This window comes from Suricata suricatta, chromosome 7 (genome assembly GCF_006229205.1).
Source record: "Suricata suricatta isolate VVHF042 chromosome 7, meerkat_22Aug2017_6uvM2_HiC, whole genome shotgun sequence".
Lineage (NCBI taxonomy): Eukaryota > Metazoa > Chordata > Mammalia > Carnivora > Herpestidae > Suricata > Suricata suricatta.
The window spans coordinates 131,393,030-131,412,754 of record NC_043706.1 but is presented as its reverse complement, the minus strand read 5'-3'; the positions used below and the strand labels follow the sequence as shown (position 1 = coordinate 131,412,754).

Genomic DNA, 19,725 nt, shown 5'->3' with positions numbered 1-19,725 from the left:
TTTCCCCCAGCTAATAGTTATTTTTCCTCCACAGTATTTAATCTTTATAAAGTAACTTATCAAAGGAAGATATTATCTTTATTTTAGAAAAGTAACCAAAGATAGGGTGCAGGAATACTAGTCACCAAGTGTCTGGATTCTGGCCAGACTCTGTCCTTCCTAGCCTGGGGAACGTCACCTCTCTGAGTCCCCTCCTTTTGCTGTTCTCTAAAGAGCAATAAAGGTATCAGCCCCATCTCCTAGCATTGTGGTCATTACAGGGGATGATGCACATGAAAGTATTTTGTAAACCACAAAGCATGGTTACTGACATGCGCCGTTCTTATCTTTATTAGTATGTATTTGTAGTAATTATATGTGCCAGGTGACAGATGTCATACAGTCACAATTTTATGGAGCAATTTTGGTGACCTTAATGGGAAACTGAATTTTAGTCATGATGTGGTCAATACCTTGTATGTCTTAAGAACGCGAGTTAACCTCTCTAGGCTTCAGGACTCTTCAGGATTCTTTATATTTAGGAGGAAATTGTATTTAGCAAATAAGAATAGAAAAATAACTACAATACATTCTACTAGGCACTGAGGAAACGCTCTCAATAACCTCACGGGGTGGTGGCTCTGTAACAACTCAAAGACAAGTGGTTGTTTTTGGTGTGGTGTGCGCAGGATAACCTAACCCATGACCATTTGCACCAGTGCAAAACGTCGTGAACTCTGGGCTGCTGAAGGCCTGCTAGAGTGTCTCTTAAATATGTTGACATGTCAACCCAGGAAACCTTGTGTTGGCGGGTGGCACTTGTCATTAGTATTGTTTAGCACTAAGGAAATTAAAACCTGATTTGAAAAAGTTGGTTCCCCCCTGTAAGTGATCTCTGAGAACGCTCCCTGGAGAACACATATGGGGCTGGGGGTGTGCACAAGCTGGAGTCAGGCAGAGTGGGGTCCAGAGCCTGGCGCTAAGCCATTTGCTGGGTGTATGACTTGGAGCATGTTCTAGAACCTTTCTGTGCTTCAGTCTCCTTAGCTGTAAAGCGATGATAATAATATACACTTTCTAGGGAGCTATATAGTTCCTGGACTAGATCAGCAGCTTAATAAATGGTGCGTGGTAAATATTATTTTTATAGTGTAAACACTATTTAATGTAAGTTAGATATTATATAAATGTAAATTACTAGATATTTGATTATTATATCAACTAGATGTTACATTATTAGATAAATTAGATATTAGTAAATTAGGTTAAATAGTCATTGGGTTATTTTAGATGTAAATTACACCAGAATTGTAATTTGCAGAGCTGAAAAATGTATAAGCATCCTTTTTGCTGGTAATACTACTATGGAACGGTTGTCTCTGTAACTATTTAACTGAGGCCAGCCCTGAATTCACTCTCATCTTAATGGTTCCTGCACCAGAGCCTACATAACTTCATCTATGAAACCCACTTACTTTTCCCATGAGTATCCTTGAAAATATACATTTTTGTTTGTTAATATGATCGCCAAGACAAATTGTAGAACTCTTTGAAAGACATCATTAAACAGTGAAGTGGTTGATTTTAAACTTTGATAAATTGGTTATTTAAAAACTAAAGATGGAATTATGAGAACTCTGGTTTTTTTTCATTTTTGCAGGCAATGATGGAAGAAATTGCTGGCTTTGAAGACCGTTTGAACAACCTTAAAATTAAAGGCGACAATTTGATCAGCCAGTGTGCAGACCACCTGCAAGCAAAACTAAAACAAAATGTATACGCTCATCTGCAGGGCACAAAGGATAGTTACTCAGCTATCTGCAGTACGGCTCAGAGGGTGAGTCCCCCTAGAATATTCTAGAATGAAAATAAATTAAAGAGAAAGTCTGTACCATCCAGAGGTTTTCAAAAATAACTTTGATCTTCAGTCTTCAGGATAGCTTTGTTGTACTTCCAGATAGGAAATAGGATGATAGGTTTCCCAGCCTCCGTGTGGACACAGAATAACATATCACACATTTGATCGACGTGATGAAGATACTCAGTTTGTCCCAATCCCTTTATTTCATAGATTGATTATGGAAATTTAAAAAATTTTTGTACTTGCACACTAGCAATACTTTTAATTAGCCATTTATTCTCTAACACCAAAGTCAGTTTATTCTGTGCTTTTCACAATAATTATTTTCTGTTTAACTCCATGCCATCTAGGTTCTACTCCAACTCAACATTTTTATGAAATCATATAGAATATTGGATAGGGGAGAGGTGCCTGGGTGGCTCTGTTGGCTAAGCGTCCAACTTTGGCTCAGGTCATGATCTCACGGTTTGTGAGTTTGAGCCCTGCATTGGACTCTGTGCTGACAGTTCAGAGCCTAGAACCTGTTTCAGATTCTGTGTCTTCCTCTCTCTCTTTGCCCCTCCCTGATTCATACTCTCTCTCTCTCAAAAATAAACATTAAAAAAAAAAGAAAAAGAAAAAGAAAGAAATTGGATAGGGATCCCTGGGTAACTACATTGGTTAAGCATTTGACTCTTGATATTAGGCTCAGGTCATGGTCTCATAGCCCCACATTGGGCTCCACATTGAGCATTGAGCCTGCTGGGGATTCTCTCTTTCCCTCTCTCTATGCCCCTCCCTCATTCATTCTGTCTCTTTCCCTCCCTCTCTGTCTCTTCCCTGCTCTCTCTCTCTCTCAAAAATAAATAATGTAATTTAAAAAAAGAATTGGATAAGGAAGTAGGTACTAAATTTGAGTCATAATTTAATGAGTATACTTCCACTAAAATGGAATTCTTAATGTTATAGAAATAGTCTAAGATGGATAAGAATCACTCTTCTAACAAAAAGTAGGTAAAATCAATGAATTGCTTTTTATCATTTAGGAGTTTTTAAATGGCATTGTAAAATGTCCATGCATTTTTGTTACTAAAAACTGGAGATGTACACATGATGTGGCAAGAATGCTGTCTTCATCATGATTAAGAAAAATGCTAGGTGACATTAGTTGACTCACTGGACTTAAAAAATTTACATTCAAAATGTTAATAAAGAAGTGGCTGGATGACTCAGTTGGTTAAGCTTCCAACTCAAGACTGAGACTCAGCTCATGATCCCAGGGTCATGAGACCAAGCCCACGTCAGGCTCTGGGCTGAGCCTCAGGACCCTGCATAGAATTCTCTCTCTCTCTCTTTCTCCCTCTGACCCTCTCCCCTGCTCACCAGAAAGCTCCATGCTGTTTTATTTCAGTTCACTCTCCTTTTCCCTCTGTGTCATTATCTGCAATTATTTGTTAGATTTACTTAATCCTTCAACAGAGATTTTTTTTTTTAATGAACATTGATTTAGTATCAGGCATTTCCTACACATTAAGGATATTAAATGAAACAAAACTGGTAAATTTTCAAGGGACAAACACATAGTTTTAAAATAAATGTTTAAAAAACAGATGGAAGTCTAAGAACATAATCAGAACCTCATAATTAATGTGTGTAAAATGATAAAGAGAACAAAACACCTTTCTTCTTTTCAGTTCTGCTAGAATAAGAATAAATAAGAAGACAGTCCCAATATCAGATGAAAATGATGAATTTAACATATGACAGAGAAAAGCAGAATTCAATCATTGTTTCTCTTGTCTTAGAAGAAGGAAAGCCATGCTAACTTAATTTCCTTCTTTTCTCTTTTCTTTCTTCTTCTTCGTTTTTTATAAAATAGTTTGCTCAGAAAAACATTATATTTCACCTTGATTTCAAGGAGACATATAATAGTTTCTTAGTATGTCTTTATTGATAAAATGGAAATTGGTTGGCTGGTTGAGGATTAATGAATTGAGCAGATATACTAGAAGATGTTTGGATTATTCTGAATTATTATTGCCTTGGAATACAACTTCTAAAATGAAATGAGGGCATCCAACTCTCCCATTCCCAATGTTATAGTTTAGTTCCAATTTGACCATGTTCTTAAAAGCAGAAATATTTCAGTTAGAGGAATATTGGTTGCCAGTTCATGATAACGGTGTTTTATTTTTATGTTTAGTTTCTAGCTTAAACAAAATGTACAATATTTACCCCATGGCGGGGGCCGGCAGGGGTACTGCAAAACCTCTGATTTATGTTTGACAATTTACTGCAAAGGTTTCATATATTCTACACATTTCTGCAGTTACATTAGCCCTACCCACATTCTCTTCCTCTACTGAAGATATTATAACACGCGGGTTGAGAAGTGATCGATTAAAAATGGCCGCTGAGCTTTGCCACATTTTGGAACTTAAGCAAACTCTGTAGATGTGTATCTGGTACTTTTTAAATGGATTTTTCAGTATGTTTCTTTTGAGTCCAGGGATCTTCACAGAGCTCAACAGCAATTTCTTGAACACCCTCATCACCACAGCATGACTGTTTTGTCTCAGGTGTACCAGAGTTTGGAACATGAACTTCAAAAGCATGTTAGCCGACAGGACACTCTGCAGCAGTGCCAGGCCTGGCTCTCTGCGGTCCAACCAGACCTAAAGCCAAGCCAGCATCCACCTCTGAGCAGAGCAGAAGCCATGAAGCAGGTAGTAGACTCCGGAAAGTGTATGTTAGGCTGTGATTCACTCACTCAGTGAAATCGTGTTAAGCACTTACTATGTACCAAGTTGTTCTGGCTCCTGAGGGTATAAACGTATAAATAAGGTCTGAGCTTGACTGTCATCGATTTCACGTTCTAAGCTCAGAAGATGGACACAATGCCCGTGGTCATCCTGGCAGAATAGGCACTGTAACCAAGACATCAACTTTAATAACCACCCAGCAGGGTGACCACGGGCAAGTCATTTAATTTCTCTGAACTTCCGGGTCCTTGTATGGAAAGTGATGATTATAAGTATATTCACTTATGAACATTATGAAGAAATTCAAATGTCATGCCACAAGGTACATGATTTGTGAAGAGAAAGGAGGGGTGATTTTTGTTCTCGGGATATTTGGCAATGTCTGAAGATGGTTGTTTTGGTTGTCACCACGGGGAGTGGTGGGGATGCTGTTGGTATCCACCAGGGAAAGAGCTGAGCACCTTGCACTGAACAGGGCAGACCTCACAGCCAAGATGCACTTGGCTTCACATGTCCATAGATCTGAGGTTGAAAAGGCATAGAGGCATAAATCCAACAAATTAGGATATATCATCGACTCCCCTGTGAGGTCTTCCGGGGTCTGCCCCTGCCCACCTCTTTGACCTTTGCTCCTACTGGGTCACTCCTCTGACCTCAGGGCTTTACATGTGCTGTCCGGATCCTTATGCAGTGTTCTTACTGAGGGCTTTACTTGCTCCCTCTCTGAATTCAATTCCATTCCTCAGAGAGCTCTTGGAGGCACACTCCCCAAAGTAACAGCACCTCTTCATCATACTTCCCTACCTTGACTCTGCTACACGTGTTTATCACTACCAAACATCGCATTGTGTGTTTATTTGTTTACCTATTATCCTCTTCTCTCATAAGAACGTAAGCCCCATGGAAACAAGGATTTTGTTTTGGGTCCTGCTTTGTACTCCGTATCTAACACAGAGCTTGCATAGACTCTGAGTCTCTTCGCAGGAACACATCTCTCTGTGTTTCTGTTTCTAGATAAAAGTCCACCCTGAGAGGCGTTCCGGAGGGTTATGGGAAGGGAAGACCACTGCAGGAAGTTTATACAGAGAAGAAAAGTCCTCCCATCTGCATTTTTACTAAACTCAAATGAAGTTTACAAATGCACAATGACCTTTCCCTCTCTGTCTCCAGAAGAGGCAAAAACACGGAAAGAAACAGCTAGAGTAGGCCACTGATTTTTTTCTCTGAAATGGAAAAGAAGCAGAAAATCTGTGTGTTCTCTTTCCCAGACCATGCAGACTAATTACATTGAGAAGCAGCCGCTGGACAAATGGGTCCCTGCCAGTGTGTTTTGAATTCCTTCCTGCGAACCACTAATATGCATCATTTATACCAAGGGTGAAAATATTGAGCATAGCAAGGTTATTTTTGTAATGTCAACAAAATACTACAAATGGTACAAATATTTGCTGTCTAAATATAGCATGTTTCTCTTTCACTCTGACAAGTTTGGGGTTTTTTTCAGGTCAAACACTTCAGAGCTTTGCAGGAACAAGCAAGGACTTACTTAGATCTCCTCTGCTCCATGTGTGACTTGTCAAACTCGGCAGTGAAAACCACAGCAAAAGACATTCAGCAAACAGAGCAAATGGTAAAAAGTTTAAAAATCACATTAGATTTGTCTGTTTTATTACACCATCTTGCTTCAGTGTTAGATGTGAAAGAAAATATTTCCTTGGACTAATCTTTCCTGGGTGGCTCAGCTGGTTAAAGGTCTGACTTCTGCTCAAGTCAAGATCTCATGGTTTGTGGGTTCAAGCCCCATGTTGGCTCTGTGCTGACAGCTCAGAGCCTGGAGCCTGCTTCACATTCCATGTCTCCCTCTCTCTCTGCTCCTCCCCCATTCATGCGCTGTCTCTCTTGGTCTCTCAAAAATAAATAAAAGTTAAAAAAATGTATAATGTTTCTACAGCAATTATAACAAATAGATATTTCAGCTAAGTCCTGGAAAGTAAGCAGGTGGACACTGATGCCACTGAATTGGAACATTTAGTTCCATTGAGCTGCTCATCACTAGTGCCTCATTTCTCCTCTTTTCTGATGTTTCCATTCATGTTTTTTTGTTTTTGTTTTTTTCTAACTTTTTCTTTCAATAATACTTAATATGAAAAGGGTCCCAGGTCCTTGCTTTATACTAGGGATGGCAAAGAGCATGCCATCCGTCCAGACCCTTCTAATCCATCCGCACTGACTGCGGGTGGTGTTGAAAAGGACTTGGAAGCTGCGTGTGGGCTCAGGGGCACATGCGCGTTGTGTGGAGTCAGCTGGTGCGGCCTTAAAGCCGTCAAGGCCACATGCTTGGGATTAAAAACAAACAAAAAATAAGAATCAGGTTTGATATTTAATTGACTAAATATTCACGGAATAGGAAAAGGCTATCAAGGAAAAAGGTATTGAAGTAATTAAATAATTAATAATGTAGATATTAATCATTAGAGTCATTTTTTTACTTTTATATCATCAAAGCAAATCTCTCTTTAAATCTCTATGAAAGATGATAAAATTTATGTATCTCCTTAAAGAAATTATTTATTGAGGGGCATCTGGGTGGCCCAGTCAGTTAAGTGTCTGATGTTCACTCAGGTCACCATCTCATAGTTCATGGGTTTGAGCCCTGTGTCGGGCTCTGTGCTGACAGCTCAAAGCATGGAGCCTGCTTCAGAGTCTGTATCTTCCTCTCTCTCTGCCCCTTCTCTGCTCACGCTCTAGCTCGCTTTGTCTCTCAAGAATAAATAAACATTGAAAAAAAGTTTAAAAAGAAAAGAAATTACTCACTAAAATAAGTTATACGGTTTCAAAAATCAGTGAAGCCAATCCAAAAGTCCAAAACATTCATTACTTGGTGTTTTATACATATCAAGAAGTGCATAATCGACAGCAATATATGTCTTTTCTAGTTAACTCCAAGACCAAATTCATGAGTCAGTTGAGCAGATATGTCTACTGAAATGCCCAATGTAAAAAAAAACCAGCTTTGACCTAGTAAATTGTTAAAACTTCTAGAACTTTACAACTAGTTGAAATCATGGCATAACTCTTAGACATTTAAAGTCTTTAGAAAATCTTAATATAAAATATACTTTTCTTGAAGTGAATGAAGAATTCTTTTTGGATTTATGACATAGTGTGTGTGTGTGTCCATGTATGTACGGGGACAGCCCAAAGAATTACGTCTCTGACTTACTAAACCTAAATGTTTCTACCACTGCTAAGTTTTGCCTCTGTGCTCTCTCGAGGTTGAACAAAGGCTTGTCCAGGCACAGAACCTAACTCAGGGCTGGGGAGAGATCAAGCGCATGAAGGCCGAACTTTGGATTTACCTCCAAGATGCAGACCAACAACTTCAGAACATGAAGTGGAGGCACTCAGAACTGGAGTTAAACATTGCACAGAACATGGTTTCCCAAGTGAAGGTGGGAATTAATGGATCTCCAGGGGAGATAAAGGAGACTATGACTGACCGGCATACGTCAGTCAGTCCTTCAACCTTAGTATAGCTATTTAAGGAATGAGGTAGAATCAGAATAACCTTGGTTTGAAGCCAGGAAAGGACAGATGAGGAAGTCAACATTTCAGTATGTTCTCAGGGCTGCGATTAGCTACTTGGCTTGAAGGACATTCACTAGGTAGTTTATTGCTGAACAAAATAGCTTAGGGTTTAGCCAACAGAGTCAGAAGACTGCCACTAAACAGACATGAAGCTGTATTATTTACTAACTTTTCAGCACAATATTGCTAAAGCTGTAGGATCGTAAATGTGTCAGTTAATTAAATGTATCTAACCCATAAAATATGTATTAATATATGATTAATGTAAAATATAATATAAATAGGATATATATTATAGTTTATAAATAGTTTAAATACAATAGAAAATTATTTAAAGTATATTAACTTGATTAGAAGTTGTATCAGATTTTAACAAACTTTAAGATTTATTTTTGTCTGTGATAGTGAGGCCATTTATATTTTCTACTGGAATATTGTTTGCATATGCAGAAAAAAATAGATAAATTATTTTTTCTCAAAAATTTTTTAGAAAACCAGGGCTGCACGTCAAGATAAAATACTACCTTTTTTTTCTTAATAACAACAGTATCGTTTCACATTTATCAGTTTCTCTTCATACTTCTCAAAATAACATAGCAAAGGAAAATACCAGCTACCCTTTGATTCTTACATACTTGAAAATTAGTATTCATAAAGAGGTGTGATTTTCAGATTTTTTTCACTTTGTCCCTCATGACCCTTACATTACACATTCTCCAGGTACCTGAAGTGTTTGGAGGTATTAGGTCTATGTTTCCCAGTGTTTATTGGGGGGGCTGTGGGAGGGCTATGACACATCATTTATTTTGTTGTTGTTGTTGTTTTCCTTCAGGATTTTGTCAAGAAGCTACAGTGCAAACAGGCGTCAGTGACCGCTATTACAGAAAGAGTGAATAAGTTAACCAAGAAGCAGGAGTCTCCTGAACACAAGGAAATAAGTCATTTAAATGACCAGTGGTTAGATCTGTGCCTTCAGTCTAACAATCTGTGCTTGCAAAGGGAAGAAGATCTTCAGAGAACAAAAGATTACCATGACTGTATGAGCGTTGTTGAAGAGTTCTTGGAAACATTCACGACAGAATGGGATAACTTAGCCAGGTAACTTCAATTCTGCAGTGGCTCACCAAAACGCTAAGCCAGAAATTTCCTGCTTTTTCTAAAAATCAAGAATGTCGCACATTTTAAACCTCTTATTGTCTATTATTATAAATACTGATAAAACATTAGCAAGAACCTCATGTTGGCCTGTGGATACAGAGTCGTGGTTTTCCTTGCTCAGTATTAATTTAACCAGTGAGTCAAAGGAAGCTGTTTGTGAAAACAGCACCATTTTCTCCTGTGCCCTGAAGGGATATTCTAAAGACTATTACACTGTGACTTCAAAGAATATCTCAAAAATATGTCTAGTTTTGTTTAATTATCAGCTCTGGAACTATCATTTGTCAATTCATGAAATGAATTCTTCTTGAATCTCTGTATTCCATAGGTTTCTTATCAATTCTGTAAAGTGTTACATTCTACATAATTCAGCCAAGTTTCCTTGTACTTTTGGAATTCTAGAAATTAGTGAACAATCCAAATTCAATTAATGTGTGTCCCTTGTGATTTTGTAACAATTACCTTGTTGTTTGAAAAGGATTTCCTTCTCCCCCACATGTACTGGGCCATCATGGATAAACTTCTGATCACTGTAATTGTTAAAATCCACACTTCATCTGCCTAGATTTACTAATTGGTAGCAAATAAAACTGGAAACATTATTCTAGATATAAATTATAGGGGTTTTTCTGGAAGGAGGTACACTATTTTCTGATTTGTTTACCTTTCCTTGATGCTCTGCATTCTATGAGTCTTTGAGATAAATCCAACCAATATCAATAAAAACCCTTATTTTGGGTTGGTAATAGGTACCTCCATCTGCTTGAAACAGGTACCTCAGGCTTAATAGGTCCCAAACAGAACTCATCATACTACCTCCCAACCCTGTTCTTGATTCTTCAGAATCGATGGTTTTGTAACTGAAAGAGACTTCTAAGATTTCTTTTTTCATGTGTGTTTTGTAGTCAAAGAGTTGAGAGTTCTTTACATTTCACACTTACTTTTAAAGATTTCTAATAACAAGCAAAAAATATCTAAGTACATAGATGAGTAGCCATTAGAGTCATTGGTTATATCTTACAGATTAAACTATATAGTGCTATATTGTTGAGCTTCTTCTCATAGGAGAGCACATAACTTATGAATGACTTACTCATTTCTTTAAAACTGTAGTAGATTGGTGCACCTGGGTGGCTCATTCAGTTAAGTGTCTGACTCTTGGTTTCGGCTCAGGTCAGAACCTCAGAGTCATGAAATCAAACCCCATGTTGGGACTCTGACAGAGCCTGCTTAAGATTCTCTTTCTCCCATTCTTTCTGCCCTTCCCCTGCTCATTCTCTCTCTCTCTCTCTCTCTCTCTCTCTCTCTCTCTCTCTCTCTCTCAAAAATGCAGTAGATCAGTGCTAGTCAATATTTAATGTTTACACAAATCACTCAGGGATGTTGTTAATATGCAGATCCTGTTTAGTTGATAAGAGCCAGAGGTTGAAGCTAAAAGTTCATGTCAGATGTGATGGGAGGGCAACATTAGCCTGAAGAAGAAGGACAGAGAAGTATCTAGGCAACTTGTTTTGGTTCAGCTCCTGATATAGAAACATATGGGTCATATATTCCATAATAATCACGGAACCTCATCAATAATCCATGAATTGAGCTACTATAAGCTAAGAGCATGCACTTAAAGAAAATGTTGAAGTGTAATTTAACATGGTGTGAATGAACGTAGATATTTACTGAAGCTAATTTATTTTTGTATCTTTCAATGTATTGCTAGATCCGATGCAGAGAGCACAGCCGTCCACCTAGAAGCTTTGAAAAAGTTAGCACTTGCTCTGCAAGAGAGAAAGCAGGCTATCGAAGATCTGAAAGATCAAAAGCAAAAAATGATAGAACATCTGAATTTAGATGACAAAGACTTAATCAAAGAACAGACAAGTCACCTTGAACAACGTTGGTTTCAGCTTGAGGACCTTGTTAAAAGGAAAATCCAAGTGTCAGTCACCAACCTGGAGGAGTTAAATGTGGTGCGGTCTAGGTTTCAGGAGCTAATGGAGTGGGCGGAAGAGCAGCAGCCCAACATTGCTGAGGCCCTGAAGCAGAGCCCCCCACCCGATATGGCCCAGAATCTCCTCATGGACCACCTTACCATCTGCAGTGAACTAGAGGCCAAACAGATGCTCCTGAAATCGCTCATAAAGGATGCTGACAGGGTGATGGCTGATCTTGGCCTAAATGAGCGGCAGATCATCCAGAAAGCTCTCTCCGATGCACAGAGACATGTGAATTGTCTCAGCGACTTAGTGGGCCAGAGACGAAAGTACCTAAACAAGGCCTTGTCTGAGAAGACCCAGTTCCTCATGGCGGTGTTCCAGGTGACCAACCAAATCCAACAACATGAGCGGAAGATAATGTTCCGCGAGCACATCTGCCTGTTACCGGATGACGTGAGCAAACAGGTTAAAACATGTAAGAGTGCGCAAGCCAGCCTCAAGACGTACCAGAATGAAGTCACTGGACTCTGGGCTCAGGGCCGTGAATTAATGAAAGGAGCCACAGAGCAGGAAAAGAGTGAAGTACTGGGTAAGCTTCAGGAATTACAGAGTGTCTATGACACTGTCTTACAAAAGTGTAGCCATCGGCTCCAAGAACTAGAGAAAAATTTAGTTTCTAGGAAACATTTTAAGGAAGATTTTGATAAAGCCTGTCACTGGCTAAAGCAAGCAGATATCATTACATTTCCTGAAATCAACCTAATGAATGAGAGCGCTGAGCTTCAGACACAACTGACCAAATACCAACACATTCTTGAACAATCTCCAGAATATGAAAATCTCCTACTCACACTGCAAGGAACTGGGCAGGCCATATTGCCATCGCTGAATGAAGTTGATCATTCCTACCTCAATGAAAAGCTAAACGCTCTGCCACTACAATTTAATGTAATCGCTGCGTTGGCAAAAGACAAGTTCTATAAAGTCCAAGAAACAATTCTTGCTCGGAAAGAGTATGCTTCCTTGATCGAGTTGACAACCCAGTGTCTGAGTGAACTTGAGGACCGGTTCTTAAAGATGAGCAAAGTCCCCACTGACCTGATAGTTGAAGAGGCTCTATCTCTTCAGGATGCCTGCCGAGCCCTGCTGGGAGAGGTGGCTGGCCTTGGGGAAGCAGTGGATGAACTGAACCAGAAGAAGGAAAGTTTTAGAAGTACGGGTCAGCCTTGGCAGCCAGACAAGATGCTGCACCTTGTCACCTTGTACCACAGGCTGAAGCGACAAATGGAACAAAGGGCTAGCTTCCTAGAAGACACCACCAGTGCCTACCAAGAGCATGAAAAGATGTGCCACCAGCTAGAAAGACAACTGCAGGCTGTGAAAACAGAGCAGTCCAAAGTGAATGAGGAGACACTTCCTGCAGATGAGAAGCTCAAAATCTACCACTCGCTGGCAGGAAGTCTTCAGGATTCAGGAATTGTGCTTAAACGAGTGACCGTGCATCTCGAAGACCTGGTTCCGCATCTTGACCCATTGGCTTATAAGAAAGCCAAGCAAAGGATTCAGTCCTGGCAAGAGGAGTTAAAAGTCTTGACTTCTGCCATTGGTGCCATGGTGACCGAGTGTGAGAGCCGCATGGTGCAGAGTATAGACTTCCAGACAGAGCTGAGCCGCTCCCTGGACTGGCTGAGGAGCGTGAAGGCAGAACTCAGCGGGCCGGTATGCCTGGACCTGAACCTCCAGGACATCCAGGAGGAGATCAGAAAGACCCAGATTCATCAGGAAGAGATTCAGTCCAGCCTGAGAATAATGAATGCCCTGAGTAGCAAGGAGAAGGAGAAATTCAAGAAAGCCAAGGAACTCATTTCTGCAGACTTACAGAACACTTTGGCTGAGCTCTCAGAGCTGGACGGAGACGTTCAGGAAGCTTTATGCACCAGACAGGTTGGTTTACGAGGGCTTCTCTTCTTTCTTTCGACTCTGCTAATTTGTAAACAGTTGTGAGAAATTTCTTAGTTTTTATTTTGGGTTAAAATCATGTTGTTCAATATTTCTTCTTTGATACTACGTAGAGTCATCTTCAACCTGACTTTTACAAAGGTCCTTATTGTTTAGGTGTGTGGTATTAATCTCAAGGGATTCCACATTGACCTTTCCTTAGTTATAACACATACCTCAGTTATCTCTTACCTTTAGGAGAGATGGTACATGATGGCACTAATATAATCATATTAATATAATAATACAATCACATGAGTACACTAAAATTAATTAACAGTGATCAATAGTAATGCCTTTGTTAAACAGTCTGAAGCTGGCATTTCTAAGGTTAGCGCTGGAGGCGTTGTGGACACGATGTAGTCCTGACCCGACGCTGAACCACATTTCTCGTGGGGCCTCTCCTCAGTTGCCTCATCTCTTCATCCTTTTCCTCAACTGCTCTTCCTTCCCTGCAGCACAGCAGAAGCAAGACTAGAAGATTCATCATGGCTTTACTTGGGGATAACAAAGAAATGGGAGTATGCCCAGAACTTCCCAGTTTGACCTCCTCATTGCAGCTTGTTCTGGGGCTTGCAAACTCTGTGTCTGCAAAAATAAGAAGAGATATAATAGCCATCGGAGCTGTTCTGACTTATCTTTTGGACCCTGTTTCTCCCATATCTGTCCTCAACCCCTGATTCTATGCGATTTCAGCCAACCATTTAAGTAAAAGACATTTTCTTTAGGATAACATAGTAGCTAAAGCTTTGGAGTAAGTCACAACTGAATTTTAATCTCACTTACTTGATCAGGGCCAAATTACTTACATCCCTTAACTCTCATTTTCCACTCTGGGGAAGAGGGATAATAATATTTCCCTCTTGAATGTATATTCTCTGTGTAGGGCCTGGTGTAGACAGAAATAGCCTGCAATGAATCTTAACTATTATGTAGCTTTATTTTCTGCATAGATTAAGTTAGCACTAAATTGATTTTTTTTTTTTTTATCTTAACATTTGGGTAAAATCTTACTAAACGTCATCAGCCAAAGTTCTGGCTTTTTACGCTATAGTCTATTTAGTGTATTATTTCCCTTTCATGTTGATTCAAAGTCATTGTTATTTTATTATTTTATTTCTTTTTATTTTTTATAATTTCCCTCTAGCTATAGAGCATTTAACCTAGAGGGAAAATCAGGACAGAAGTCACCCAGAATTTTCATTCTTGGAAAACATCTGTTCTATAAGCTTGCATCTGTTGATTTGATGATTTTTTTATTTATTTTTTTTTACATTTATTTATTATTGAGAGACAAAGAGAGACAGAACATGAAAAGAGGAGGGGCAGAGAGAGTAGACACAGAATCTGAAGCAGGCTCCAGGCTCTGAGCTGTCAGCACAGAGCCCCACACAGAGCCTGAACCCGCGAACTGCAAGATCATGACCTGAGCCGAAGTTAGTCGCTCAACCAACTGAGCCACCCGGGTGCCCCGATTTGATGATTTTTAACCAAAATCTTGAACCTGTTAAGGTGATCTTGTGAATGATAGTCTTATTGATTATCTTGGCCCATTAACTGAAGATTGTGGTTCCAGGGGGCATTTCTAATCTCCACCGTTGATTCTTTGCTTGTCCCTACACATTCTTTCCTTATTAAGTACCAATCTTGTATGTCCTTTCTGTGTCTGCTTGTACAATAATGGTTTGTCTGGTCCCCTCACAGCTGGCCATTTACAATATTTCCTTTCCTTTTGGGTTTGAATGGATTTTATTTTATGCAGTCAGCTTTCCATTCTTAGACTTTAATGCTTTAGTCTCTATTCAAGACTTATGGGCTACTATTTCACTTCCAGAAATCGCTATTTAGTGTGGTGAGTGCCAGTTTGGAAATTTGGTGTTATTATACTTCCTTCTTCCCACTCCCTTTTTTACTGAAGGTTAACTGACAAAACTGTAAGATATTTAAAGTGTGTAATGTAATGGTTTGAGATACATAAACATTTTTTTAAAAATTCCCCCCCATTGGGTGAATTAATATATCCCTCACCTCACATTTTTTGTTTTGGTGAGAACATTGAATTTCTAATGTCTTAGCAAACATCAATTATACACTATGGTCTTGTCAACTGTAGGCACCATGTTACACATTAGATCCTCGGAACTTAGTCAACTCCAAACTAAAAATGGGTACCATTTTACCAACCTCTCCTATTTTTTCCATCCTTTAATCCCCTAGTAACCACTTATCTGCTTAGTTTCTATGATTTAAACTTTTTTTTTCCCCTTTAGATTCCGTATGTAAGTGAGACCATGTGGTATTTGTCTCTCTTCTGTGTGACATATTTTGCTTAGCATTATATCTTCCAGGTCCATCTTGTTTTCTCAAATGACAGGACTTCCTTCTTTTTTAAGGCTGAATAATATTCATTTATGCATGTTTTCTTTTCTGTCTTGTAGTTGAAGTATGACTGATACACATTACGTTAGCTTCAGTTATACAACATAGTACTTTGACAAGACTACGTATCATACTACGCTCACCGCAAATGTCGTTACCCTCTTCAGCACACAACACTATTACTATACCATTGGCTGTATCCCCCATGCTGAACCTTTCATCCCCATGACTTATTCATTCCGTAACTGAAAGCTTGTACCTTCACTCCCGCTCACTCATTTTGCCAATCCCCGCCCCCCACCTCTCCTCTGACAACCATCGGTTTGTTCTCTGTATTTAGGGATCTGTATTTGCTTTTTGTTTGTTTTTTTGTTCATTTGTTTTGTTTTTGATTCTACATCTAAATGAGATTATGTGGTATTTGTCTTTGTCTGATTTACTTCACTTAGTATAATAACCTCTGTCCATGCTGTCACAAATGGCAATATCTCCCTTGTTTTTATGGCTGAGTAGTATTCCATTGTGTATATATGCCATATCTTCCTTATTCTCATCTACTGTAGAAGAATTTATTATCTATGGGTAGCTTTCATATCTTTGCTATTGTAAATAATGCTGCTATAAACATAGGAAGGCATACATCTTTAGAATCAGTGACTTCGTTTTCTCTGGGTTAATATTTAGTAGTGGAATTACTGGATCCTATGGGGTTTATATTTTTAACTTTTTAGGGACTTCCACACTGTTTTCCACAGGGGCTGCACCAGCACCAGTTTACATTCCACCAACAGTGCACAAGGATTCCTTTTTTTCTAACTCCTTGGCAACACTTGCTATTTTGGATGCTAGTCATTCTGATGGGTGTAAGGTGATAGCTCATTGTGGTTTTGACTTGCATTTCTCTGATGATTGGTGATGTTGAACATCTTTTCATGTGTCTGTTGGTCATCTGGATGTCTTCTTTGGGAATATGTCTCAGATCCTATGTGTATTTTAACTGGATTATTTGTGTGGTTTTTTGCTGTTGAGTTGTATGAGTTTTTTAAAATATATTTTAGATATTAGCCTTTAATTAGATATATCACTTGTGAATATGTTCCATTCAGTAGGTTGCCTTTTTGTTTTGTTGATCATTTCTTTTGTTCTGCAAAAGCTTTTTATTTTGGTGTGACCCCAATATCGTATTTTTGTTTTTATTTCCCTTGCCTGAGGAGACATATCTAGAAAAATGTTGCCAAGGCCAATGTCAAAGAAATTACTGCCTATATTTTCTTCTTGGACTTATATAGCTTTAAGTCTCACATTTAGGCCTCTAATCCATTTTGAATTTATTTTTTTATGTCACATTTTCTTTAGCCATTCATTAGTAGATAAACACTTAGCTTGTTTCCCTATTTTGCCTAGTTACAAAGCCTTCCCTCAACATGGGAGTTCAGATGTCTTTTTAATATAATGGTTCCATTTCCTTTGGATAAACACCCAGAAGTGGGATTGCTGGGTTACATGGTGGTTCTATTTGCAGTTTCTTTAGAAACTTCCATACTGCTTTCCATAGTGGTTGATATTATACTTCCAACCAACCAAGGCATTATTTCATTTGGTAAATATTCAATCTGTCACATCTTTCAAGGCATTATATATTTCTTTAGAAAAGAGAGAAGTTTCAGATATAGTCAAGATACCACCGATAAATTTCTATCCCAATTGTAGCCTTGCTTATTTATTTTAACTGCCATAATAAAATCATAATAAGAATAGCAGAAGAAAAAAAAGGTAATAATGAATTCAGCACCCTCTGCCCCCATCCCAATCCACTTACTTATCATTTCATTTGTACACGTACATCCATGTGACTGAGGACTGGAAAAGAAATGGGGGGAAAAAAGAACTATTTCTGGGAAATACATTGCAATTGAGAGTTGACTGTGTTTGCAATTACTGTCTTTCAGGCTGCCTTGACTCAAATATATAGTCAATGTCAGAGGTACTATCAGGTATTTCAGGCAGCTAACGACTGGCATGAGGACGCTCATGAAATGTTACAACTGGCAGGCAATGGCCTCGATGTGGAGAGTGTAGAGGAAAATCTCAAAAGCCACATGGAATTTTTTAGCACAGAAGATCAGTTCCACAGGAATCTGGAGGAGCTCCAAAACCTGGTAGCCAGCCTGGACCCGCTCATCAAGCCAACTGGAAAAGAGGACCTAGCACAGAAAATGGCTTCCCTGGAAGAGAAGAGCCAGAGGATAATACAGGACTCACACACCCAGTTAGAGCTCTTGCAGAGGTATGAGAGTTGTTTTAGTCTTTATATTTCAGTGAAATGAATTTTCATGTGGGAAATAAGCATATACCAATGATGTACATTAGCATGTAAATTTCTTCTTTTTTTTTTAATGTTTTTTATTTATTTTTGAGACAGTGGGAGACAGAGCATGAGTGGGGGAGGGGCAGAGAGAGACACAGAATCTGAAGCACACTCCAGGCTCTGAGTTGTCAGTGCAGAGCTGGATGCAGGGCTCGAACCCGCAAACTGTGAGATCATGATCTGAGCTGAAGTTGGATGCTTAACCAACTGAGCTACCGAGGCACCCCATTCATTCTTCTTAAGAATCAGTAGACATATTGACCTCAGAGCTCTGCATAAAAATGTGTGATTTTATGTTGCTTACTGGCTTTTGTCTGACTTTCTTTCAAGATGTGCTCATCAATGGCAGGATTATCAGAAAGCAAGGGAAGAGGTTATTGAGTTGATGAATGATGCAGAAAAGAAATTGTCTGAGTTTTCTTTATTGAAGACTTCTTCCAGTCATGAAGCAGAAGAAAAATTATCAGAACACAAGGTTAGTATTGTTGTTGTGTTAAATGTCCTTTTACTGTGATTGTAATTATTATTGTCTTATGAGAGTTTTAGAAAAGGGTCAATAAATTTGTATTTCCACCTGGATGCATTTTAATATGAGAAGAATATTAAATATTAAAAGGTTACATATAGCCACATTTCATAGCAGTTTGAACTTAATTAAATGCTATCACCTTTTAAGGATTCCTGTTGAAATGCATGACTGGGTTTATAAAAAGATCTTCAGAGAAATTTGCTTCTGATAAGATGTGATACATAATAAATTTCAGTTAATACTTTCTGGGAATAACATAGATAAATTCAAATAATATTCAGACATTAATAACTGAGTCACATATATCACAGCAGTATAAGGTGGAATATTATTTATTTAAATACCAAATTCAGTTCACTAATATTTGTGCTGCAGCTTGAAATTAGGAGAATGCTATCTTAAGTAGCAAATAAACTTTTCTTTTTCATAAATAAAATATTTTAATAAATCAATTTTGGGGTTTTTAATATTTTTTTACATTTATTTATTTTTGAGAGACAGAGACAGAGCACAAGTCGGGGAGGGGCAGAGAGAGAAGGAGACACAGAATCCAAAGCAGGCTCCAGACTCTGAGCTGTCAGCACAGAGCCCAACTCGGGGCTTGAACTCACAAGCCGTGAGATCATGACCTGAGCCAAAGTCAGATGCTCAACTGACTGAGCCACCCAGGCACTCCTTAATAAATCAATTTTTAATAAAGACATAAGTTGACCTTACCTCTTCAAAGAATTCAAGACTAAGTCAATTAAAAATTAATTGTAAAAGTAAGACTTTCCAGAGGAAAATAAATATTGTGGGAACATTTCCTTTTGCAGGTAATTTTGGGCTCTACTGAAATCCATAGAACTTTTGAAAAACCAACACCTCCTCATAACCTGTCTTATCCTCTCCCTGCCTCAGGCTTTAGTGTCAGTAGTTAACTCCTTCCATGAGAAAGTTGTGGCCCTTGAGAAGAAAACTTCACAACTGGAAAAAACCGGAAATGACGCAAGCAAAGCGGCCATCAGCAGGTCGATGACTACCGTCTGGCAGCGCTGGACCCGGCTCCGGGCTGTGGCTCAGGACCAGGAGAAGATCCTGGAAGATGCGGTGGATGAGTGGCGGAGCTTTAACGATAAGGTAGCTCAAGTACTTGTTTCCTCGCTGATAATGTATTTTGAAAAGCAGTATTTTGTTCCTGGTTTTGCAACCGG

General features: G+C 38.9%; 1 protein-coding gene across 1 annotated transcript in view; it reads left to right on the top strand.

Annotated features, from left to right (window-relative positions):
* Positions 1–19,725, top strand: part of SYNE1 (spectrin repeat containing nuclear envelope protein 1) — a 455,818-nt gene that overhangs the window by 253,445 nt on the left and 182,648 nt on the right. The window contains exons 72-80 of the mRNA XM_029943998.1: positions 1,640–1,816; positions 4,399–4,545; positions 6,086–6,211; positions 7,857–8,033; positions 9,002–9,267; positions 11,042–13,202; positions 17,585–17,922; positions 18,334–18,478; positions 19,433–19,651. Of these exons, the coding sequence (XP_029799858.1) occupies positions 1,640–1,816; positions 4,399–4,545; positions 6,086–6,211; positions 7,857–8,033; positions 9,002–9,267; positions 11,042–13,202; positions 17,585–17,922; positions 18,334–18,478; positions 19,433–19,651 (3,756 nt within the window). The remainder of the gene's footprint in view (positions 1–1,639; positions 1,817–4,398; positions 4,546–6,085; positions 6,212–7,856; positions 8,034–9,001; positions 9,268–11,041; positions 13,203–17,584; positions 17,923–18,333; positions 18,479–19,432; positions 19,652–19,725) is intronic.